This window comes from Thunnus thynnus, chromosome 1, assembly GCF_963924715.1.
Source record: "Thunnus thynnus chromosome 1, fThuThy2.1, whole genome shotgun sequence".
Classification (NCBI taxonomy): domain Eukaryota; kingdom Metazoa; phylum Chordata; class Actinopteri; order Scombriformes; family Scombridae; genus Thunnus; species Thunnus thynnus.
Genome location: NC_089517.1, coordinates 3,901,230 through 3,912,328, shown reverse-complemented (window position 1 = coordinate 3,912,328; position 11,099 = coordinate 3,901,230). Strand labels below are relative to the sequence as shown.

Below are 11,099 nucleotides of genomic sequence, written 5' to 3'. Positions count from 1 at the left end.
AAATAAAAAAAAAAACAAAAAAAAACTGTGATTGTGAACAAGGGAAAGAGGAGCTCAAACATCTTTCAAATTTGACATCACTACAACGTTTAATCATGCACCGACAACAGTTAAAACACAACGGATTTAAAACAGCTGTCATCAGAAACACATTGTAAATCATGCAGATATGCTACAGTACAGGTCTAACACCATTGGGTTTGACTTAAAGGAGCTAGCAAATTAACATATATACTGAATCAATAATACAACAGTGTTAGTTCATCACAGTGAGGTGGGGGGTAGGGGGGGGGGGGGGGGGGGGTACGTGACATAATCAATCATTGGAAATAATAACGGACCAGACTTAAACATGCCTACAGTAACTTACCACCTTTCTTTTTCCTTAGAGTGGCTTTGGGGGGGTGACAGAAAAAGATTTCTGAGTCTTTAAAGCACAGAAACAGACTCTTCCCCAAGCTGATCCTCTCCGGACATGTATTAAGACCACTTAACTACTTTATAATAAAAATGACATCTACTCTTTCTCACTCATTAAAAATTCAGAATCAATGAATATGCAAATATATTCATGGCGGCGTGCAGCAGCACAGCGGCTTCTCTGTATGGACTCTTCTTTTAACGTAGGTAAGTGTGCAGATAACAGGACCAGTGCAACAAGAAGGAACAGCCCAACCGAACTTCTGAACATTATCAACAACTCGCCCGCCTCACTTCCACTGAAACTCAGCAGACTGCAGCTCCTGAGGACACAATTCCCAGTGGCAGCGGACTGGTGAAGCAGATTACAACGGCTCAGAGGCGAAGAGGAAGCAAACAGAAGCAGGAAAGATGTTAGCAGGACGGTCTGTTAGCCGAGCTAAAAGCTAACGTGACCAGGCTAACTGTTCCATCGCTATTTCTGGTAAACGTTCGCTCACCGGATAACAAAATGGATCTGATCCGACTGAGACTGAGTTCATCAGTAGATGAGGAACTGTTGTGTTTTTCTCTTGATGGAAACAACTCGACAGGTTGCTTTTCTTCCGTGCAGATCGGAATCATCTGTTGGGGAAAACCTGAGACTCTGCGTATAATTATCTTTGATTATAAATGACTGATTCCTTCGATTTGTGACGTAGGAAATCCTGCCTGACTGAATCTGTGTGTCTGAGACTGTCGTTGGTACACTGCAGCCATGGCGACGGCTGCTTATTTCACTCCTGATGAAAAACACCACATGGACACGTTAACAAGGTTAAAAACTTTGGAGGGCGTCTTTAAAAAGTATTCAGTCAGTGTGTTTTTTACATTTTCCCACTTCAGCAACATTATTTACATTTAGATATGAAGACACTAAAGCACTTTAGACTTAATGCTACCAAGCAACACTATTAATCCTGCGGCTGTATATAAAGTATAGAATGAAATGCAAATGTGTCAAATAAGCAGCTCTGGAAAGAAAAACATGCTGACCGTCGTTTTTTTTTTCTGTCATCATTTTTCTGCATAGTCAGCAGATTCTCTCTCCTGTCATTCATTCACCCTTCACCTCTCCGCCTGCTCTGCACACCTTTGATACACGGCGTAAAGCTGCACTTACTAATGATTGATCCATAAATGTGTACAGTAAATCACAAACTGCACCCAATCTTGGGCTGCAAATAGTATTTTCATGATTGATTAATCAGTTTTTATTCTTTTGATTTATGAAAATACAGTCAAAATGCTCGTAGCAACTTCCCACAGCCCGAGGTGATGTCTTCCATTTACTTTCTGTTCCAACAGTGAAAAACCAGTTATTCAATAGTTTTGAAATGATGTAAACGATGAATCAATTATCAGAACTGTTGTACCATTAATTAATCTACTAATTGTTTCAGTGGTTCAGAGTTTCTTGAGGTGTTTCTACGTGAAGGTGAGTCACCTCATCTGAAATAAAGATCAGCTCTGTTAACATAATGAAACATTTAGACACTTTTATGAAATAAAACGTTAATGTTCAGGGTAAAAGCAAATGTGATATATGTACTGTAGGCTGTCATATACTGAATAAACTCATCACGAGACGTCAGGATCTGCTGAATGATGTCCTGCGAGAAACCCTGGTCCTTCCTTTCTCCTTATTATCTCATATAGTTCCTCCCTCCAATGCTCCTTTCACACTTCCTCCCTCCCTTCCTTCTTCCCTTCCTTCTTCCCTTCCTTCCTTCCTTCCTCTCTCAGGCCTGCTCCGTACCGGTGTGGCCTCTCGAGTCAGAATCGCTGACTGTCCTGTCTGTCAGAAGGTATTACTGCAGGACAACACTGCACTTTTAATGCTGAGCACAGAGTTTCCTTTGAGGTGGTGCTCATCACACACACACACACACACACACACACGCACACATGTGCACGCACACACACACACACACACACACACACACACACACACACAGATAAAACAAGTAAACACACAAATAAAATACAATAATATGATACTAATGTCATGTTTCTGACATATTAGCTCTGTGTAGCCACAGTGACTACGTTTACACGCACACTAATATTCCACTATTATTCCGACTATGACAATATTCCGAATTTGATACGGGTCATGGAAACAGCATATTCCGTTTGGATATTCCGAATTATTCCAAATGTAGCACTTTCTGATTAAGACATGTGAGACATTCATCTGGTATAATTTGTGTTTTAGGAGCATTGTTTGGACATTATGTGCACGACACATTCGGATGCGTCTCAGCTGGTTTTTACAGCAGTTTGCGACACGCAGCCTCGTCTGTTAACGGTCAAACCAACTACGTACATCATGGGGGTGTTGTACGTTAATGGTAGTATGTGCAGCTGCATGTAAAAGATAATATTAGTGGAATATTCACTTTCATTAGCCGTGTGAACAACTTAGTAGGAAATATTCGGAATGAGAGTGAAAACAGGAATATTTTGTGCGTGTAAAGGTAGTCAGTGACAGCTCATGGGTGAAGGGTTTATAGAAGCAAGACTCCTTCATGCATAAATGCAAAGGAGGACAGGAGATGAAGAGGGAGGAGAAGCAGATTTCTTCTTTTTTTTGTAAAGCCAAACTAAAGCAAAATGATCAAATGATGGAAAACTTAAATAGCATTAGCCTGAGTTTCATTCAGCCGCTGCGAGCCGATGGATGTTGCAGTCGGGGCGAAATGGATGGCAAAAGGTTACGCAGCATTAACTGCTTACCTTTATCCACTATTGAGAGATTAACCAATCAATGAGAATAGGAAAAGGGGAACAAAAAAAAGAGAGAGAGAGAGAGAGAGAGGTGCTGTTAGACACTGACCTCCTAACGCCATCGTGAACCAACGGCAAACTAAGACGCCCTTACCGAGTTCCTCCAGCTCAGAGGTCATGGACTTGGAGCGCATTGACAGGGCCGTGGTCGGGGCTCTCTTTGGTGGTGGAGGAGCTGAAAAACATAGATAAACAAGCATTACATTTTCTTATAGTCTAGTTTTTGTTAGAGCAGTTAAAAACATCACTTCAGTCTAATTTAAGTTACTTGGATGCTCAGCTTGAGGGACCCTGTGGAGCCAACGGGGGGGGGGGGTTTGACCTCTAGTAACACTATGGAGCAGTTTTTCTGTGCTTGTGCACGCAGGTGACATGTGGGTGATGTTATACACAGTCCTGCCAACCGTCTCGCACTGTTCCACTGATCTACAGGTGGCAATTATTGGCCAAGAAATGCAGGAATGTGCCAACAGAGGCAGGAAAGACAGCAAGCGAGTAGAAATGAATGTAAACGGTGCAGAATTTAACTTTAAAAAAAAATCAACTTTGCAAATATTTTATGAGGAAGGAAATTTATTCAGCACGTTTCTTAGACCTCAAGGATAACACACACAATGCATCTCGGTGAGTAACACTGAATGTAAATGTAACTTTTTGTTTGTTTTACAAGAAAACGCCACAGGGCGCCTTTAACTAAACTAACAGCCAATGAGAGTTTAATGTAGAGACAGCGGTCAGTCATGAAGGTCAAACTGATGTCTGGGCCACAATGAAGCTTTAAAGTAAGTCTACGTAAACAATCTTCCTCTTAGAAATGAAACATTTAATTCATAAGCAATAACTCGATACAACCTTACTTGGTCTGATATGACTATTAGCTTATGACGGCTAATATTAGCTAATATAGGCAAACTTTATATAGATCTTACTACGTAACTGATATCACTGTTTCAGCATTTATGGGCCACAGTGGCTGCTGTTCAGCAAAACTTACATAGGCTCCATTTAATTATATAGTTAATTTCATTGTGTTGGTGTGCAGGTTTGAATTTTTAATTGCCAAATTGTTTTAATCAAATGTCTGACATGTTCTGATTATGAGGCATTAATCCCACATTAATAGGAAATAAAATATCTTCAGATCTTAACTGATTTCCAAAAGTCTTCTGGTTGTTTTTGACTTTTCTCAGTCAGCAGATCTACAGGAAATATATGAACTTCTGGTTATTTTTGTTGTTTGTATTGTGAACATGGACTAAGTCAGGTTTATTGCTGCCTCTGAGGATGTTATAATATGTTGGAGATACAACTTTTATCAGATCAATACAGGAGAAGAAGTTTAAGCTTATTTTTTGAATCCATGATTGGAGGAGAACACTAAACATTGAACATCATAGTCACTGTTACCTCAGTTTCTGATAAATATCATATTACATCTGAGTGGTCAAACTCTGTAAAGTATCATCTACAGGTTGTTGTACCTTTTTTGCGTGCTGTGTCGTCAGGGTCCAGATTCCGGCTCACTGTCACCACCTTGATCAGGAGCCGGTTGCCTCCCTGGCGGATCATGTTGACCACCTGTCTGTGGCCCACCTTCACCACATTCTCCTGGTTCACCTGCCCAACAAACACACACACACAACAGAAGAAACATTAGTGGCAGGAAAATCTTCTTCCAGAAATCAACACATTCGTAAGAAAGTTTTGTTAGTCTCCAGCATATTGTGACACGTATCATCAGAGATATTAGAAGAAGGAGAAGAAGAAGAAGGAGAAGAAGAAGAAGATGCAGAAGAAGGAGAAGGAGAAGAAGAAGAAGGAGAAGGAGAAGAAGAAGGAGAAGAAGAAGAAGATGCAGAAGAAGGAGAAGAAGAAGAAGAAGAAGAAGAAGAAGAAGAAGAAGAAGAAGAGGGGGGAGGAGAAGAAGAAGAAGAAGCAGAGCCAGAAGAAGGAGAAGAAGAAGAAGAAGAAGAAGAAGAAGAAGAAGAAGAAGAAGAAGAAGAAGAAGAGGGGGGAGGAGAAGAAGAAGAAGAAGCAGAGCCAGAAGAAGGAGAAGAAGAAGAAGAAGAAGAAGAAGAAGAAGAAGGAGGAGAAGAAGAAGAAGATGCAGAAGAAGGAAAAGGAGAAGAAGAAGAAGAAGACGCAGAAGAAGGAGAAGAAGAAGAAGGAGAAGAAGAAGAAGATGCAGAAGAAGGAGAAGGAGAAGAAGAAGAAGAAGAAGAAGAAGAAGAAGAAGAAGACGCAGAAGAAGGAGAAGAAGAAGAAGCAGAAATAGGAGAATAAGAAGAAGAAGCAAAAGAAGAAGAAGGAGAAGGAGAAGAAGGAGAATAAGAAGAAGAAGAAGAAGCAGAAGAAGAAGAAGAAGCAGAAGAAGAAGAAGAAGAATTTATAAACCAGGTTCACAGAGTGCAGCTGCAAACCTACAACGACTATGACTATGATCCATATTTTACTCAAAGACAAGAAAAAGTTATTGAAAGAATAAAAACAAAGAAACAAATCAGGGCAGCGAAGCGTCACATAAATACCTCTGAGAGGAAGAAAGTCTAGAAATGAGATTAGAAAACACAGTTTGCTGACCTGACCCCCGAGGGGAGACTGTAATCCATCAAAAATAAATCAATCTGCAATTATTTTGATAATTGATCAGTCAAGATAAATTACCAAACATTACCTGGTTCCAACTTTTCAATTATGAGGATTTGATGCTTTGCTCTATCGTATGTTTTAGTGAACTGAGTCTATTTGGGTTTTGACATTTAATAGACCAAACAATTTTCTGATTGATTAATAATGAAAATATTGATTAGTATGAGCACTAATACTGTAGGATATACTGTATTATTAAACTGGGACACGTTTTTTTTTTCTCTCAAGGTGAAAAGTTTCCCGCTGTGACTTTAACAGTTTAATCTGAACAGGGTAATTTTTTCCTTTAAACTCATCCTGCACATATCGGCTGACAGCACTAAGAAGACTTCAAGGAAAAAGCGGAAAAATTCAATTTGAAAACTGACCATGGATATGCTAATACGGCGGTAGCGGGGTGTTAGCTCTTTCTCTCTACCCGTCCTACCGCCCATCTTTATAATTACAATATTCATGTTGGCGGCAGGAGACGGAGCTACAGTCTGCCTTCAAAGACAATCGGAACAAGTTGTGGCCAAAAAAAAATCTTCCTGCCGAAAATTCAGCGACAATCCGGTTATAATCAAAGGCGATGCGTGTGTGTGTGTGTGTGTGTGTGTGTGTGTGTGTGTGTGTGTAGAGTTCACAGACACCAGCAGGCCACATCCAGCTCATATATTAACATCTCAGTGCAGCCAGAACCCAAAAAAAAACGCTGCTGCACACCCCGACGCTCATATTAGATTTTTTGGCTCTTCAAATAAACACACACACACATTTTTATACTTTCTCTTTGAAACACATACACACTAGCCCACATGGATGGTTTTTAATCTCATTACTGCTCGTCTAATTTAATATGGGCCTTGTCGGACCGCTCTTCTCATCTCCACTCCAGTCTGCTGCCTCTGCACCCCTCCTCTCTTCTTCCAGACAAATAGTGGAGGAGGGGTCAGAAGAAGTGATGAAAGAGAGAGACTAGCCTGAAGCGACAGAAGGGGGGGGGGGGTGATGGATGAGAAGAGGGAGAGAAAGCTAAAGTGGTGGATGGGTGGGGGGGGGAACGTAGAGGTCGATGGGAGTGACGGCGGTGAGGCGAAGAGATGGAGACAGAGAGAGAAAAGAAGAAGAGTTGAGACTTTATTTTTCTCTCTTTTTTGGGTTTTAATCTCACAAAAATGCTGCTCGGGCGTCACGAGGGCAGACATTTCGGTAATTAGAGAGAAATGCTCCCAACAGCTGTTTCGGTGTGACCTCGTGTTCCCTCCGACGACGACACGCTGAGATCCGCTGATACGCTACACACACATGCAGACAGACGAGTACACTAGTTCACATATAGGGGTAGTTTTATGTAATCTGCTCTGTCTTTCCACTGTATTACATAATAATACTAAAAGGATGGACACACACAGATGAATATTTTCATCTAACAAAAATCACGTTAAAGAGCCATTTTGGATTTGTTGTGTGACATTATTTTTGGAAAAGCTTTACAAGGAAGACAGGTGACAAAAAAGTTGAAACACACTTATCTTTATAGTTTATATTTATATATTTTACTGTTGTGACGGGTCTTCTTACTCTACTCCCATCTGTGCAGATACTGGGAGTCAGCTAGCAGGTGGAGCTGGGAGGTTTTTGCAGGGGCCTCAGCCTTCTTCTTTTGTTTGGTTTGTTGTACCATCCAACACTCTTTACACCACATTTTCACTCATCCATACATTACCAACACAACTGATGTTTCTCCGACTTACACGCCCCATCGGTTAGTTGATATATTATTTCGTTAAATAAATGACTTTTTGACTGATATGTCTGTGTGTGGCCTCCCTTCTTGTTGCCAACCTTGAGCCAACACTGTTTTTTCTTTCCAGCTATAGGGTGAATATTTCTTTCCATCATCTCGCTCTATTTACTGACCTGCTTGTACGATATGAAATTGCTTGTTTGCTCGCTGTTCCTGCAGTAAGAACAAAGATTGGTGGAGATTCTTTTAGTTACTATGTATCACACTTGACAGAAGGGTTAGGGTTAGGGTGTTAGGATTAGGGCGTCAGGGCATTAGGGTTAGGGTTAGGGTTAGGGCATCAGGGCGTTAGGGTTAGGGCGTCAGGGCATTAGGGTTAGGGCGTTAGGGTTAGGGCGTTAGGGTTAGGGCGTCAGGGCGTTAGGGTTAGGGTTAGGGCATCAGGGCGTTAGGGTTAGGGCGTTAGGGTTAGGGCGTCAGGGCATTAGGGTTAGGGCGTTAGGATTAGGGCGTCAGGGCATTAGGGTTAGGGTTAGGGCATCAGGGCGTTAGGGTTAGGGTGTTAGGGTTAGGGCGTCAGGGCATTAGGGTTAGGGTGTTAAGGTTAGGGCGTCAGGGCATTAGGGTTAGGGTGTTAGGGTTAGGGCGTCAGGGCATTAGGGTTAGGGCGTTAAGGTTAGGGCGTCAGGGCATTAGGGTTAGGGCGTCAGGGCATTAGGGTTAGGGTTAGGGTCAGGCAGGAGTCTGACTTCTACCAGCCTGAGGAGCACATCTGGCTCACTGTACGTACTCCATAAGGCCTCACAGATGTTTAGAGTTTATTGTACACACATTTTTTTCCTTTTGTATTTAGATTTTTCACCAGTGTAGAGAAAGCAATGTCCTGTTAAGAGTTAAATGAAATCTCAAAAGGAAGTAAGAAGGACTGACAGTCACATTAATAAAACAGAAATTAGAAAGTATACAATATGCAGGCTCGGTGAAAGCAGGCAGAGAACAACTACTGAGGAGATTTTTAATGTTATATCCTCTGACAAGTTACAAATTTGAAACTCATTGGGGGAAAAAAAGCAGGCTGAAACCGTACAGTCCTCCACTTCCTTCTAATATCACTTGACTATTGTATTCATGTGTTTATTTACTTATGTTTATATCAGGTTTTCCTCCTTCTCTCCATTTCCTGCCATTTATCCAGGCACAGTAGTCCAGACATCCCTCCTCCCCAAGCAACGTCTTCCAGCTTCTCCTGGGAGATCCTGAGGCGTTCCCAAACCAGATGAGAGTAATAATCCCTCCAGCGTGTTCTGGGTCTGCCCCCGGGGTCTCCTACCATCAGGACACGCCTGGAAAACCTCCAAAAAGGAGGCGTCCAGAAGGCATTCCTTATCAGATGGCTCAGCTGGCTCCTTTTCGATGTCAAGGAACAGCTGCTTTACTCTGCGCTCCCTCCGGATGTGTGAGCTCCTCAACCCCCCATCTCCACCCCACAGAGGAAACTCATTTCAGCCACTTGTATCCACAGTCTCTTAGTCACTCATCAAACCATGTGACCACTGATGAGGGGAACGTAGATCGACAGGTGAGCTGAGAGCTTCGCTTTTATGCTCAGCTCCGTCTTCCTCACAACGGTAAAACAGCCACATTACTGCTGAGCCGCCTGTCAACCTCGCTCTCCGTCTTACACTCACTCACTCACACACAATACCCCGAGATACTTGAACTTCTGGTTCACTTGGGGCAGCAAATGACTCCCAACGTGGAGGGAACAAACCACCGGCAGAGAACCATGACCTCAGAGCTGGAGACTCTCTTCCAGACCGCTACACAGTCCCCAGTACCTGCTGGAGGTCCCGGTCTGATAATCAATGTAACAATAAGTACTTTTAGTACGTGTTGTGCAGGCTTACTTAAAGATTCTTGACTGCTGGTTAGATGTCAGTGGTTGTTGAAGCCATTCTTAGTTTAATTGTCAGGAATTCAGACATTTTAGGTCAGTCAGAGATTGATAATATTCATGTTTCCACCCAAATATAATGCTAATAATCACATTTCCGGTAAATCGGAAAAAGTGACGATTATTCTCCAGTCTGGAGACATTAAACCATTTTGCAGAAGAAGAAGAAGAGATCCAACAGGATGAAAACAATAAAAGAGCGCCGAGCGATCATTAGTCTGAGAAACACTGATCGATCCACACAGACATCACAGTTAACATCTGCCTCCGTTTCAGTGAAACCTTCAGTGACTTTTCAGTTTTATATCATTTATCATATTAAGTATTAGGGATGTGCAGAGAGTCCAGTATTTGTATTTGTATCGGTATTTGTTGAGGCAGCAAAATTATTTGTATTTGTATTCGAATAAAAGTGGAAAGAGGCTTAAAAATCCTGTTTTTGTTTTTATTACGCTTTTAATTTTAGAAAATTAAAGCGTTACAATAAATGTTCATGAATAAACTACCTTACGAAGGAGGTCCCCACACCGGGTCTTAACTGGAGTCTCCCAGATCATAGATGACTGCGCTGACTACTGAGCTAAAACTTTACTTATCGCCTCATTGCAGACAGACCTCTAACTAACAAATATCTTTTAAAATATTTTTTAAAATATTTGTATGAAAAAAATATTCGTAAAAAAACCCATTATTTATGCTTTGCCGAATAATGTATTTGTATTCGGGCACACCCCTATTAAGTATGTCTCATTTTGTTTTTAATTGATAAACCAGATGTTTCACCTCCGTCAGCTTTTTTGCAATATTTTGACTTCTGTTTGAATTTCCGCCGAATAAAAACAGGTGGATGGAAATACACTTAATTTCCAGATTTGACGAATTCAGCCCCAGTATAACCAATAAAAAAGCAAAAAGCAAAAAAACCGAGTCAGCTGCTGTGTCAATACATCCATTATAATCACCAATATGCACCATCATAGTTTCCAAAAGGCCAAAAATTGATCAACAATGAAAGAGATTTGGCTCACTGTTCCATTATATTAACAGTAATAATATGAAATTTAATTTAAAAAGAAATAATTCACCTTAATGGATCTCTATGTCTGTAATTGACTGGTCAGACTGTGGCGTCGTGGGATAAATCAATGCGTCGGTTATCAGATACATGCAGACAATTAGTGATATTGATCAGTTTCCACGATCATTGACTCTGGTGTCTAACGCTGACACACACACAGAGAGGATTATATGGGTCACAGAGGTTTCACATGTGTGTGTGTGTGTGTTAGTAGAGTGTCGTATCTCCGGCCGGCTGGAGTAGAGAAAAATGTAAAAAGAGAGAGATGAAGCCCGACGGCCATAAACTGCCAAAACGCTCCTGAACCAACAACTACATGAAAGAAAAACAGCATTAAACCAGCAGCTTTATGGCTGAACATTAATAGTTTAATCAATAGCACACACACACACACACACACACACACACACACACAAACACACACAAGGAAATCAGGCCTC

The 11,099-nt window shown here is 41.4% G+C and overlaps 1 protein-coding gene across 2 annotated transcripts in view; it reads right to left on the bottom strand.

Annotated features, from left to right (window-relative positions):
- Nucleotides 1–11,099, bottom strand: part of LOC137188058 (SH3 and multiple ankyrin repeat domains protein 2-like) — a 166,719-nt gene that overhangs the window by 21,256 nt on the left and 134,364 nt on the right. For both annotated transcript variants that reach the window (XM_067597469.1, XM_067597551.1), the window contains exons 16-17: nucleotides 4,731–4,866; nucleotides 3,344–3,424 (exon numbers count right to left, since the gene is read on the bottom strand). In XM_067597469.1, coding sequence (XP_067453570.1) covers nucleotides 3,344–3,424; nucleotides 4,731–4,866 — 217 coding nt within the window. The remainder of the gene's footprint in view (nucleotides 1–3,343; nucleotides 3,425–4,730; nucleotides 4,867–11,099) is intronic.